The 14,180-nt window shown below is 36.3% G+C and overlaps 2 protein-coding genes across 4 annotated transcripts in view; one reads left to right on the top strand and one right to left on the bottom strand.

Annotated features, from left to right (window-relative positions):
* The window catches only part of MRPL47 (mitochondrial ribosomal protein L47), a 24,406-nt gene extending 19,342 nt beyond the window's left edge, over positions 1 to 5,064 (top strand). For both annotated transcript variants that reach the window (XM_036850420.1, XM_036850421.1), the window contains 2 exons: positions 2,038 to 2,133; positions 4,034 to 5,064. In XM_036850420.1, coding sequence (XP_036706315.1) covers positions 2,038 to 2,133; positions 4,034 to 4,157 — 220 coding nt within the window. In that variant the 3' untranslated portion in view covers positions 4,158 to 5,064. The remainder of the gene's footprint in view (positions 1 to 2,037; positions 2,134 to 4,033) is intronic.
* Positions 4,606 to 14,180, bottom strand: part of ACTL6A (actin like 6A) — a 26,885-nt gene continuing 17,310 nt past the window's right edge. The window contains exons 6-14 of one of the 2 annotated variants that reach the window (XM_036850419.1): positions 13,872 to 13,966; positions 13,477 to 13,583; positions 13,290 to 13,379; positions 12,059 to 12,120; positions 11,315 to 11,429; positions 11,084 to 11,164; positions 8,865 to 8,960; positions 6,295 to 6,381; positions 4,606 to 5,063 (exon numbers count right to left, since the gene is read on the bottom strand). In XM_036850419.1, the coding sequence (XP_036706314.1) occupies positions 4,983 to 5,063; positions 6,295 to 6,381; positions 8,865 to 8,960; positions 11,084 to 11,164; positions 11,315 to 11,429; positions 12,059 to 12,120; positions 13,290 to 13,379; positions 13,477 to 13,583; positions 13,872 to 13,966 (814 nt within the window). In that variant the 3' untranslated portion in view covers positions 4,606 to 4,982. The remainder of the gene's footprint in view (positions 5,064 to 6,294; positions 6,382 to 8,864; positions 8,961 to 11,083; positions 11,165 to 11,314; positions 11,430 to 12,058; positions 12,121 to 13,289; positions 13,380 to 13,476; positions 13,584 to 13,871; positions 13,967 to 14,180) is intronic. The other variant, XM_036850418.1, reaches the window with a different exon arrangement.

Below are 14,180 nucleotides of genomic sequence, written 5' to 3'. Positions count from 1 at the left end.
ATGACCTTTTAAGAATTTGATGAAAGTTATAGATCCTTTCCCCAGGAAAAAGTTACATATGCACATGTAATTTTAGAGGGTTATAAATCCCATGAAGCTAATTTTAGGACACACCTATCCTCTTTGCCCATTAAGAACCTGGAACTATTAAAAAAGAAGTTCTCCAGGAATAAGGCCACGTGAACTGGTCTCAGTTTGCTCCCATTGCCATTAAGATAGGCCCTAGTTCAAATTTTGAATAAAATAAACAGTTTATTTTCATTAAATCTTTCCACCTTTGTGGCATCTTATCCCCTATGTCCAGTTCCAAAGTCCTGTCAGACGTTGGGAAAGGATGTGATAGTAAACATTCACACTGAGGTATAAGTAATTGAGAAGACCCAGTGTATTCTCTCTTCCAGGGGTTTATTTGCATTTGGGTTGAACTACCAAAAGGAAGCATCTTTAGTAAAATTTTTGTCATCAGTTAGCAAGATGAGGAAGGCATTTTGGGTGGTTGGAGACCTTCCCTGTACTCTTGAAATTACACTACAAAATAGCGCTTACGCATTTGGTAGATTCTTTTAATGGAGTTTGCAGTAATGGGGCTGCTTGGAGCCAAATTTAGGGGAGTGGCTGTGTTGTCTGTAACTGTGTAATCCAGTGCAGAAGAGAGGGGAATTGCCAAAACATCTGCCTAAGAACTTTGATCTATTTTATTTTCTACTAAACTTTATTGGGATTAATCCAATTGAGGCCAGTTAGGAAAGGGTGAGGATACGGGTGAGAATGTATGTCAATTTTAGAATCTGTAAGAGTGCTATTCTCATTAAGGTTTAAAAATTTTTGCTTTTTAACTTTCCTGGAGTTAAAGTAGCGAACAAAGCAGTTATATCAGGACTTCCCTGGTGGTTCAGTGGTTAAGATGTGGCGCTTCCAATGCAGGGGGCTCCAGTTCAAATCCTGGTCTGGGAACTAAGATCCCACATGTTGCGTGGCCAGAAAAAAAAAAAAAAGCAGTTACATCATCTTTCCAATGTAGCTTATTAAATGAAACATTATAATTCCAATGCCTTTTCCTTAATTTTCTGTTGCATGTTAAAATATTTAAGTTAGCCTTTTAAATGCAGAGATTCTTCAAAACATTACATCTGAATTTTTTTTCTGACAAAAAATCATGTGGCAGTAATGTCAGAGAATACTTTTTGGATGTGTCTTTCCCTTGGTTGTTGAAAAATAGTGGTAGACTATCATCCTGACGAACTGAGGGGATTCCTGATGAACTGAGGGAATTCAGTACCTTTATCTATTCCGCTTAAAGCAGTGTGGTTCGCTGCTCCAGTGGCACTGCCTGTCAAATTATATACTAAATGCCAAAATTACAAAGAGATTGGAACTTAGGCTTCTGATATTACAGATTAACTCTGGATTTTTAGAGAAGATTGGTTATATGCCCTGAGATTAATCCTTCTGTTACTTTTTTAATTGAAATATTTTCAAATAAATGTTACAGTATGAATTCACAATTTCCTTTTTTCCTACTCAGCATTATGATTTTTTAGGTTTTGTTATGTTGAGGTAGATATAGATAGATATCTATGTCAGTTGGTGCAATTTACTTACATTTTAAAAACAAAACATATACATGTCAATGTTTCAAATTATATGTGTGTTTACATGTCTATGTGTACATATATAAAATTAGTACACACATATATATGTAGTAAAAGTACAAAATACATCTGGTAATGATACACTCCGGTTTACGGCTAGAAGCTATTGTGAAAGTAGAGAACTTAAGCTGTGTCTTTAAACTTTTATATATATATATTTTAAAAGAGTAATCTGAAGCAAACATTGCAAAATATTAACATCTGCAATTTTGCAATGGATTCATAAGTGTCTTATATTTAAAATATAAAAATTTTAAAATCTTTAAAAAGCCAATTACATCTCATTTTATTAAAAACATATTTAGTTCAAAGGCTGAAACTCTGTAAAAAGTGAAAATGTATTAAATGTTTTCTGTAGGGTGATACCTTTTTGTTTTCTTGGCAGGCACAAGTTCAAGCAGTGGCCTATACCTTGGTACCTAAATAAAAGATACAGTAGAAAACGATTCTTTGCAATGCCCTACGTGGAACGTTTTGTCAGGTGAGCACAAGTACCGTTAGTACTAAAATGTATCTTTACATCAGATGACGTGTGTTAAGCTTTTATATAACTAATACATGTTCATTGTCAAAAAACTAGAAAAATCAGGTAAAAAAAGAAATTAAAGTCTTATGTAATTTCACCATCCAGAAATAGCTACTGTTAACATTTTAATGTATATCCTTTCAAAAGTTTTGTTGTCTTTCTATTCATAAACCTCTGTGTAAGTAGATGGTTAAATCTTTTGGGATTGTTAAAAGGAAGGTCCACATACTTCAGCTGCATAGAATGTGAGCTCATGTTATTGCAGGGCTGGTGAAATGAAATAAGCAATTGAAGAAATTAACTGCACTGGCTTTTCCTCCTCGCTGTCTCCAAACCTAATGTGCAATTTGATCCTTTTGTCCCTTAGCCGTACTGGGTGAAGCTGTAAATAACGTGACTTTAATGTATGAGAATTTATGAATGCAGTGTCACTTTTACAGGCCTTAAATATATTGTTTTTGAAACTACCTTTAGCCTTACCTTCAGAGCATGCAGCATAATCTTCTGAATATTCTTAAGAATAGCAAACCTTTATTCTTTCACATGGGTTTATTTTTTTAAATGGCCAAAATTTAGTTGGAGCAAAGACTGATGAATAGAATGCGTAATCTGATTTCAACTTTGTTTAGTCTTACTTTATACTTAATTTATAAAGTAGCTTATATATTTTGTATATTTTTCTATCCAAATATAACCCTTATCTCAAATTTCTGTGACCTCCCCCATAGCACTGGCATATTGTAGTTATTCAGTACCTTTTTTTTTTTTAATATAAAGGCCTTTATTTCACCTTCACTCTGGAATGAGTTTTGCTGAATATAGAATTATTATTTTTTAAAAAATGAATTTATTTTATTTATTTATTTTTGGCTGCGTTGGGTCTTCGTTGCAGCGCATGGGCTTTCTCTAGTTGCGGCGAGCAGGGGCTACTCTTCTTCGTTGCGGTGCACGGGCTTCCTATTGCGGTGGCTTCTCTTGTTGCGGTGCACGGGCTTCCTATTGCGGTGGCTTCTCTTGTTGCGGAGCACGGGCTCTAGGTGCACAGGCTTCAGTAGTTGTGGCTCGCGGGCTCTAGAGCACAGGCTCAGTAGTTGTGGCACATGGGCTTCCTTGCTCCGTGGCATGTGGGATCTTCCTGGACCAGGGTTCAAACCCGTGTCCCCTGCATTGGCAGGCTGATTCTTAACCACTGTGCCGCCAGGGAAGTCCCAGTACCTGTCTCTTAATTGTATTGTTATATTTCAATTTAAGTACAGTAGAGGCTAGGCATCCATGAATTTATCATTTGCAATTTTGATAATTCCGAAGTGACCTTAGAGGTCAACATAATTTAGCTGAGGCACAAAGGCCTAATGCCCTGGGATGCTGATAGGTAGAGGCAAACTCAGAGTGGCTAGTCCAGCTAGCACTAAGCGTCATCTCTCAGCATGGCTTTATTCTCTCAGTTGTAGGGGAAATGATGTTAGACTGAGTGCTATTTGAAATTAGGGAATTCCTAAACATCTCAGGATGTATCTCAGGATGTAAAATATCTAATGTATTCAATAAAATTACATTATTTCTAAAAATAAAGGAGAAAGCCCAGTCTGTTAGAGGCTCACAGGTCTGTTCTTTCTTTCCAGTCAGGAAATAGGAAGGAGAATTGGTGTAGCGTTACAGATGCTTTTGATTTCATGTTTCTTTGACTTGTGTAGGTTTACAATGATTATTCAAGTTTAATAATACACATTACACACCTAATACAGAGACGGGCATGACTGAGGTCTTTAAGTGATTGATCTGGACATATATTGACAGTACTGAGTAACAGGGAAATAGTTCTGTATAAATTGCTGTTATGCTTTTATTTACCTAGATTGAGAACTGAGAAACAAGCCCGCATCAAAGCAAGGAAGAGAAGTTTAGCAAGCAAGAAAGAAAAGTTTCTTCAGGAAAAGTTTCCACATCTTTCTGAAGCCCAGAAGTCAAGTCTTGTCTAAGATATCTGAACTCTTAATTTACCATTTTGTTTTTCTTGGATTACAATCTGCATACAAAAGTAAATACATATTAAGTGGTTTATAAATAACTTGTGTTTTTAGTCAAATGACTGTCGACTGTTTTAAGTGTTATTATGGCATGCTAAATCTGGAAGTGGTCAAAATCAGGTATAAAGTTCAGATTAAAAATTCCCATTTTGTAAACTCTGACATCTAAGCAGACTTTTAATCGCCTGTATCTTAGAGTGGGAAAGTGATATCAACTGCTATAGCAAAGGCAATAAGGTAATTCTGGAATTCAGGTAACCTTTTTACTACTATTGTTACTAGATATGAAGGGGCTGTGGATTCTACTGTTAATAAACAGTGAGTAATTCCATTCAAAATAATGATAAATACATTTAGTACTTAAAGTAGCAAGTTACAACACAGCAGTCCAAAAAAAAAGTATTTCTGGAATGGCTAGTAATTTTTATTTAATTTTAAAAGCCTAAGGTAAAAAACATAGGCAGTAAGTTTTACTAGTCAATAAAAAGCAATTCTACCATAAACAGAGTTGGAAAGCATTTTACTGAAAGCAAAATATTTAGAGAAAATAGACATTTATACAAAATTATAAAATGCTTGTAATAAGAATAAGTGCATTTCAAGGAAAGCACAAACTTATTTTAATTTACAGAGCCAGTTAAAGCCTTAAAAAATTGAAGTGGAAATTGAAATATGCAAAAATGTATAAACATTCTACAAAAGATGGTTGTTCTTTTCCTGAGTATACTAAAGCTATGAAACGTAAGGTGACAGAAGGTAGACGTTTGGGAACTCTTCTCAAGGGCATTTCCTTTCTACACACTGCTTCCCTCCTTCTTCATATTCCTGTTTGGAAATCCACATCTGCTGAAAGGTGCCCTGTGAAATGGAAAGAAAAAATTACATATGTACCTTTCTATTAGAAAATTTTTTCTTTTAATATCTTCATTATCACAACTCCTAATTTTTGAAGAACTCTTAAACCCCTCCCCAAATAGTACTCAAATTACACCCTTCTTTTTTCTGCCCTCCTCCAGAACACACAAAGACACTATTTAGTCTTGCCCAAGTTTATATAGAATATTAAATCTTTCTATACTGTCATGAGGATTTAGAAAATGCTGGGAAAGGAAGATGAAGAGTTTAGCTATGATGGACTGATTAAGGCAACAACAGAAATTTGTTGGAAGGCTTGATCCTAGTACAGCATTGATGAAATGTTCTAGCATTTGATTAATGGTTAACATTTAGAACTCAAACTAGGATAAAGTTTTACAAGTACACAAATGACAGTACACATGCACTATGCAAAATAAACAGAAGGTCAAAGGAGGAAAATGACTAAAGGAGGAAGGAACCTGGACTACATTACTACTAAGACATGTAAGCGGGAGAAATCCGTTCCCTATGATTATTCAAGTGGATTCATATATTGTATCCAGTTTTGAACTCAGATCTATTAAAAGACTAGAAACAGAACATAGACCAGAAATATATAAATGGAGAGTTACAAACATTTAATAGTTAATAGCTTTTTAAAATGTTTAGCATAAGTACTTAGTGACATTTACTTTGGCTGCTCTGAGGTGAAGGGGAAATCCTCCAAATGTAGGGTGCAGATAAGTACGAGGACTTCCTCCTGACTCATGGTAGGCACCAGTCCAAGCAGCATGCAAACCCCAACACCATGACTTCACCATTTGCCCCAAGAACCAATTCCTGACTTCCTCTACCTCACCAACAGGCCAGGGAGCAACCAGAACCCAAGAAGGAATGATTTAATTTTAAATGTGCTGCAGATAAGTCCTGACCAGTGCCAATGGGAGTACTGTTAAAAGAGGCGAGGATAAGTTAACAGATGCCCGCCTCTGTGTGAGAGGGGAAACTGTAATTAGGCTGACAATACCCACTAATAAGGCATTGAGGCATTTTGTCATTTTGGAACATGTAAAACTGGTATCAGGTCCTCTACTAATTTGATAGCGAAAAAATGCAAAGATAAATGATCCATGGGGATTTTTATTCTTTCTACTAAACTTAGTATTTTCAGTGATACATTTAAGTTAAATAAGAATCTTCAACTATTTTGCAAAGTAGTTTATCTACTAACCAAAGAAGCTAGAATGGAACCACCGATCCATGAACTAAACCTCCGTTCCACTGTTGTATTATTTGCAATCAGTTTCAACCGCATACTCTAAAATAGAAAGGGAAGAATAAGTATTAGTAGGATCAAATAGAACAAGTGGCTCAACTTAGGAAATTCAAGTTATGACTTTTTAGTGGCTCTGGTTCAAGCACTAGTTACACATCATTATTTTGTAGTAGCCAGATTAACAGTAGGCATAGGTTGGACTACTGTATAGGATCTTAAAGTACTTTGATTATGTCTTGTAATGTGTAGTTTAATAAGAAAATATATAAACCTTACAAAACTGCGTGCTAGAGAGCATGGCATTCAGAATTTAATCCTAAAACAGCAAAATAAGTACTCAACACTTACTATAAATCAGGTACTGTGCTAAGTGCTTCAGATATTATTTCATTTTGTCCAACACCAAGTGTAATTATTATCCCAACCTGCTGCCCTTTCTGTAGTGCTCCTCAACTTGCTGACTTACTTTTTTTAGGCCTTCAAAATCCCTCCTCTCTTAGTTCATCCCTCATATCTTAGTTCACCCCTCCCTATTCCTCCCTGCCCCCATCCAAATCAAAACACAGACGTAAGGTCTCAGGAAAGTTTACTCACACTGCTTTCTTTCAAGTTAGTGTTTCTGCTCTGCTGGAACACTCTCTCAGTAAACATGGTTTTATGGCTCAGCACTATCCCTATCTCACTTCCTGTATGGAGAGATTTTCCCCCTACCTAGGGATTTGCTTCTGGGGATAGTTCTCAAATTGTTGATACTTACCAATTATTCTATATATGAACATACAGTTTGAGTCTTTTTCACAGTGAAATAACTGTGTATGTAGCAGGGGTGGAGTATGTGGAATGGGAGGGAGGGGTGCTGAGAGCAGGAGGGATGAATACAGGGTTTTGTAGGTGAGGAACTGGTTGATACCTATTACGATGGATTTCATTACACTTTAACTGCCTCCTAAAAGACAAGGATAGTATCTAACTGGTCTTGAACAGACCTTGGACAGCCCAAGTCTATATTCATTATTCTGGGACTTTTATGAAATCTAATGATTAGTGCTATAATTAAGGTAAATGCCAGATCAGTCTATATCTCCAAGAATGTAAGGAGGAATCAATCTTGTGCCTATATCAATACTTACATAACAAATATAAAAATGTGGCATATGTAAAACAGTCCTTTATATGAGAAACCAAAGGCTATCAAGTACACAAATTCTATAGATTCTGTTAGGGCCTATGTAATCTCTAATAAAGTTTTTTAAAATGTAATATTTATTGCAGAATACCTGACAAAAAACTACTTGATGGAAGTTTAAAAATCTAAAGACTATGACTACTACTCTGTTACTGATGTACCACGTAAACTACCTTCTCCCTAAACCAGGTTCTCTATCCTTTTGAAAGTTATCACGGTGCACCAAGGGATGTTTTTAAAACATAAAAGCTCTTCAGTCCTCTGCCAAATTTTATCTTGTAAGTCTGCTATTAGTAAGTGACATGACCTGGTACCTATCTCTGTGGGTTGAACTGTATCCTCCAAAGAGGTATGTTGATAATCCCTGGTCCCTGTGAATGTGACCTAATTTAGAAATAGAGTCTCTGCAGATGTAGGGTGGACCCTTAATCCATTACAACTAGAGTTCATTTAAGAGGACAGACCCACAAGGGGAGAATGCCATATGATGACAGAGATAGACACTGAAGTGCTATAACTGCAACCCAAGAAACACCAAGGATTGCTGGCAAATCATGAGATGCTAGAAAGAGGGAAGGAAAAATTCTGTACGTTTCAGAGAGCATGGCCCTAATGACATGTTGATTTCAGACTTCTAGCTTCCAGAACTGAGAGGTAATAAATTTCTGTTGTTTTAAGCCATCCAGTTTGTGGTACTTCGTTACAGCAGCCCTAGGACATAATACACCATCGTGCTCATCTTTCCAGCCATATAGCTCTCCCCACTTCTACACAGACTATAAGCCAACTGCTTCAAAATACTAGAATATGCCATCTTCCCTTCATATTCTGCACATGGTATTCCCTCTACCTAGATGTCCTTTCATAAACTGCCAACCAGCTGAACTCCTATTCATTCAAACAGCTTCTTCATGAGGCTTTCCTCTGACACTCCTAGGGAGTTAAGTGCTTGCCCCTCAGTGTTCTTAAGAGTGCCTGGTTGATGACATACTGAACCACTTAGCACGTTACAGTTTTTATTTTCTGCATGTCTACTCCTCGTAACTGACTAAGCCCTTGGTGGGAAGGGACTATATTTTCTATCCTTAGTGCCTAGCAGACTATAGGTACTTAAGTATGGAATCAATGAATAAAGTGAGATTCAAACAGTACAAGAGTAACTAATAGATGTCATCTAGAAAAATTTGATTAATAAGGAGTATTAACTTTAAGTAATACCATACCAGGCAGACACAAAATACCATCAATCTACTGAAAAACAAACTATCTATATAAAGTTCCACCAGCAGTGAGGATACGTATGACAGAAAAATACCACTAAAGAACAAACAAAACTTACTGGGGGTGTTTTCTGAGAGAGTTCTCGATTCAACCTGTCGGTAAAGCTCTGAATTAGCGTGTTTCCTCCTGCCACTATAACGCTGCCATAGAGACCCTGGGATGAAAACAAAAATAAATTAGTTCCACATGTTTCCAACAGTTTTAAACACAACTACAAATAAAACCATGTCTTCCAGTACAATTTTCCCTTTTTTAATTTTTTACTTCTACATAGACCTAGTAGTTTAATCAAGTGGTTCTCAATCCTGGCTGCACATTCAACTCATTAGGGAGCTTTAAAACACCAATGCCTGGGGGCAATTAAATAAAAATCTCTGGGGATGGGGTCCAGGAAAAGTTTTTGTTGGTTTATTTAAAACTCTCCAGATGAGGGCTTCCTTGGTGGCGCAGGGTTAAGAATCCGCCTGCCAATGCAGGGGACACGGGTTCGAGCCCTGGTCTGGGAAGAGTCCACATGCTGCGGAGCAACTAAGCCCGTGCGCCACGACTGCTGCAGCCCATACGCCTAGAGCCTGCGCACCGCAACAAAGAGTAGCCCCCTGCTGTCTGCAACTAGAGAAAGCCCGCGCTCAGCAACAAAGACCCAACGCAGCCAAAAATAAATAAATAAATAAATATATAAAAAAAGAAAACTCTCCAGATGATTCTACTGTGCATTAAAATTTAAGAATCACTATCTTAAAGCAATTATTCTACAATCCAATCATAATTTTCTGGCAGATAGCTGCCAGTATTTCATTAGAGGTTTATTTCATAATTACATCATCTCAGAATGCACATCTAGAAGTTACAATGTTTAAAATTAGACAAGGTTTAATGATTATGGTGGATAATGCATACTCTGACAATAGTCCTGGCCAAAATGACTGCTACCTTGCTCTTTTGCAGAGATGAACTTTTTCAAAATCCACGTGCTGAGGCCTCCCCCGCCAAAAATAAATTCACAGTAATAAGGAGTATATTTACCTCTAATCTGCATGTATGCATCACAAAGTTAAATGTCAGCCTGCTTTTTTAGTGGCTAAATTCATATTTAAAAAATTTATTCCAAATGTCTAAATCATCTAACTTTTGAAAGAGAAAATGGAATACAGAAGCATCTCCTCTGCAATCAACAATAGTTTAAAGGAGAAAACTCAATAAAAAACAAAGTTAGCAATGTCTTACAGTAAATGTACTTCAAATCAACTGCCTTCCCCTTGAGTTTACACTAAAAAATTGCATACTTACAACCCCATTATCCTAGAAGCAGCACATCCCTGGCAGGTAATTAGTTGAAATAAAGAACATTTTTCATAACTACCCGGAAGTCTTTTTTGAACAACATGATTTTTTATAGACCCTTAGCTATTAGCACTATGCTCTAAGCAAATGAATTAACTCAAAGAAAATCAAGGCAGGGCTTCCCTGGTGGCGCAGTGGTTGAGAATCTGCCTGCCAATGCAGGGGACACGGGTTCGAGCCCTGGTCTGGGAAGATCCCACATGCCGCGGAGCAACTAGGCCCGTGAGCCACAATTACTGAGCCTGCGCGTCTGGAGCCTGTGCTCCGCAACAAGGCAATACGTTGGCTACAAATTAAATCTAGCGTTTAAATAAGATATAATCTATCTAATAATTAGTATGGTATGGAATATGGAGTTAGTCCTTAAAACTTGGCAAGAAATAAACTGATGAAACAAACAGCTTGGCAAAGCACAAAAAATATGAAGTTTATATCTAAACTCCATGTAAAAGTTACATAATTTAAACCTTAAACCACACCTTCCTGAAAAATAAAAAGTAAAACTGTACTACGTACATTAAAAATCACCAATAATCTATATCTTGGTATGTCACGTTTTAGGAAATCTCCAGAACAGCAGTGTCCAAAAGAACTTTCTGTGATGATGGAAGTGTTCTACATCTGCACTGTCATAAAGCAGCGACTAGCTACATTTATAATGTGGCTAGTGCAACCGAAGAATTGAAATTTAAATTTATGTTTATTTTAACTGAATTGCCACATGTGGCCAAAAGCTACCACACTGGACACAGCTCTAGAGTTTTGCATTTTTCCTTTTCTAGTAGAACTTCATTTTTTTACATATTTTTATAAAATGGACTTCAAAGTCAACGGCCAAAGTTGCCAACTTAAATAATGATGGCCATTATAAATAATGGGGCACTAGATTGCCCTAAAAGATACCTTTATGCCATAAACGAGACTGGCACTTACTGGTCTGATATCAATGTCGCACATTCCAACACTTGTAGTGACAACATGACTGACGCCCAGCATTGTATTTCCTGATAACCCCTATAAGAAAACAGAAACGAGTAGTCACACAGAAGACCTTCAAACAATACAGCACATCCAAAAAAGTTTAGTCAGTCTTATTTAGGTTTTGTAATTACAAGAGATCTTTAAAGGAGAAACCAGGCTAATTATAAAAATAAGCTTTTATACCTTTACATTGGAAGGGTCAAATAATCCTTCAGGAATCTTTAACCGTTCTGCTCCAAAATCACAGTTGTAGCCGTTGGGGAATTCATAATGAACAGTTGGCATCTGTGCGGCTACTCTGAAAACATATCAAACAATATTAAACAAAAGACAAAAACAATCCTCTTCAGAATTATAAACTACTAAGGAATCATCAACTTATAAGAAAGCAGAGTGGTAATATCTTATTTTCTTTTAAAATGTTATTCAGTATTTCTTAACTTTTTACCTTTAGACCAGTTAAGCATATTCTACATTTTTTTAAACTAAACAAATCAATTTCTTTCCTCATTTATGAAGTACACAGTTTAAAAAAAATTTTTTTTTAATTTTTATTTATATTTGGCTGCGTTAGGTCTTCGTTGCGGTGCGCGGGCTTCTCATTGCAGTGGCTTCTCTTGTTGCAGAGCATGGGCTCTAGGGCGCACAGGCTTAGTTGCTCCACGGCATGTGGGATCTTTCCGGACCAGAGCTCAAACCTGTGTCCCCTGCATTGGCAGGCGGATTCTTAACCACTGCGCCACCAGGGAAGTCCCTACAGTTTTTTTTAAATTGAAGTACAGTTGATTTACAATGTTGTGTTAGTTTCTGGTGTACAGCAAAGTGATTCAGTTATACATTAAGTATACAGTTTTTTTAAAAGATTAGTATGAAGGTTTTAATAAGCTATTAAGTTTTAAGTCTTGCAGAAAAAATAAGAAGACATACTGTTCATCGTAAGTTGAATCTGATACTTGAAGTACTGAGGCTTGAAAATCCTGGATAACACACTATGGATTTTAAAAAAAGGGTAAGAAACAAGATTATTGAGATTTGTCTTTCAGTCTATACTTTTGTAACATTATTTTAAAAACACTTTTCTTAATAAAACTGTACCACATTCCTGGATGGCTAACTCATTTCAAGGGTATAAATTTACCCAGTAAGGACTCTGAGCATCAAGAAACCCAATTCTAAACACTTGCATTATAAGCTAAATTATATAACATTTAAATTACAACTGTTATGGAAAAATGATGAGATAAAAACAAGTGGGAACCCTTGTACCCCAGTCCTGCATAACAAAATTGGTTTTAGAACACTGTTTTCCCATTTAAAAAATTTTTTTCTTTAAAATTTTTATTGGAGTATAGTTGATTTACTGTTTTTCCCTTTAAAATAAGCTTAGAAGCAAGATTTCATTAGCTGAATATATATAAAATGCATATATATTGTATCTTATGGAATTTTTAATGACTGACATAGTATAAAACAGTTAAAAAATTTGCAGTGAAATACATAGGACCTCTGAGCTGCTAAGGAAAAATCCTGTCTAAGGTCTAGGTGCAATTATTAATCATCTTCACAATTTTTCCTTGTACCAAACACCCACAAAATATCTTTATCCTTAGGTGTAAGAAACTGTCAAATAGGATATATCCCTGCCATAGTAAATGATGACTTTCATATCCTTTTACTGTTAAAAATGAATGTATATTGTGGTGTGAGAGGTTGTTTTACTAACCTCTCCCCTGTCAGTAAGTCATGTTCGGAGATGGATTTTCAGTAAAGAAAACCTTTTGTTGGCTCCTTGCTGTGAACAGTAACACATTTTTTTACATAGCTGACTCATATTAGGAAAGAGAACGTAACTGAGCCATACCAGCAGGTCTCTATACACTAAAACCATTTTCTTAGTCAAAAAATGTACAGAATAGCATAATGCTTGTTTTTATCCCAAAGCTCCTTTCAGGTCTCACCACAGTAATCCAAGTGAATATACAGTACTTTGTTGAGATATCTGACAAGCATGAAAAGCACCCCCCTACTCTGCCAAAAGCTATTAATTTTGTTTGTAAAATATCATTAAAAATATAAGTTTGAAAATATAAAGTGCTCATACTCTAGTCAAAGACTTACAGCCTATAATGCTTTCGTAAAGAGAATAAGGGTTACTTACGTTACACATGTAATTGTGCCAAGACCTTGTAACCTGTGGCAACTTCTCTTTTCTTTTCCAGTTTGCTGGAGATCCTTCACGAACAGCTTCCTGAGTGCCAAGAGCAAGCGCTAGGTTAAGAGAGTTCACAACATGGGGGTGGGGAGTTGGAGATAAATCCCAGAAATAAAATTCATTCATCACTTACTTTTGATGCAATCATATATGGAGGAATCAGTTCTATATTCATTTCTTGGAAGAGTTCTCTGCACTGCATAGTAATAAAGTCTCCAGCAAGAGGGGATTTTACAATGCCTATGAAACAGATTAAACAAGGCGAAGAAAGCATTCCATCCAAACTCCCTGGGACAAATTTCCTCTGTGTATTTATACATGATTAATTGTTTTCAAGCAGAATTAACGGAACTATCCCTCCAAGCATGAATGAAGCCATGCATCAGTTTTAAATATACACTATATACTAAAGATTTGAAAAAAAAACACTTAAAGACATGATTTGGGAACTGCTATACTTTGATAGTCCAAGTCATTGCTTTATTTCATGATCTGTGTCCTCGGTGCGCCCTGGTTAAATACAGTTACCTTGCTGAAGGACATAGCCATCGTGAACTGGAATTGCAGTGGTATGAGTGGCTCCACTGTCCAAGATAAGCCCAGTAGAACGACCATTAGCAAATCTAGTTTAAAGCATTAAGGAAAAGAAAGTATCAAGGTTCCTAAAATAATGTTTATTGTAAAGGGAAGGTTTTATTAAGGCATTTTTAAAACATGTGCATTGTGGCTTAAAATGTGTTAAAGTAAATACGGGGATGAAAGTTGGCATCAAATAATAACTCTGGTTTCAAAACAAATGACAACAGGCAGGACTTCCAGAATGGTGGTGTGAGGAAG

Source organism: Balaenoptera musculus, chromosome 4 (genome assembly GCF_009873245.2).
Source record: "Balaenoptera musculus isolate JJ_BM4_2016_0621 chromosome 4, mBalMus1.pri.v3, whole genome shotgun sequence".
Taxonomy (NCBI): domain Eukaryota; kingdom Metazoa; phylum Chordata; class Mammalia; order Artiodactyla; family Balaenopteridae; genus Balaenoptera; species Balaenoptera musculus.
The sequence above is the reverse complement of the archived record's forward strand: the minus strand, read 5'-3'. Positions and strand labels throughout refer to the sequence as shown.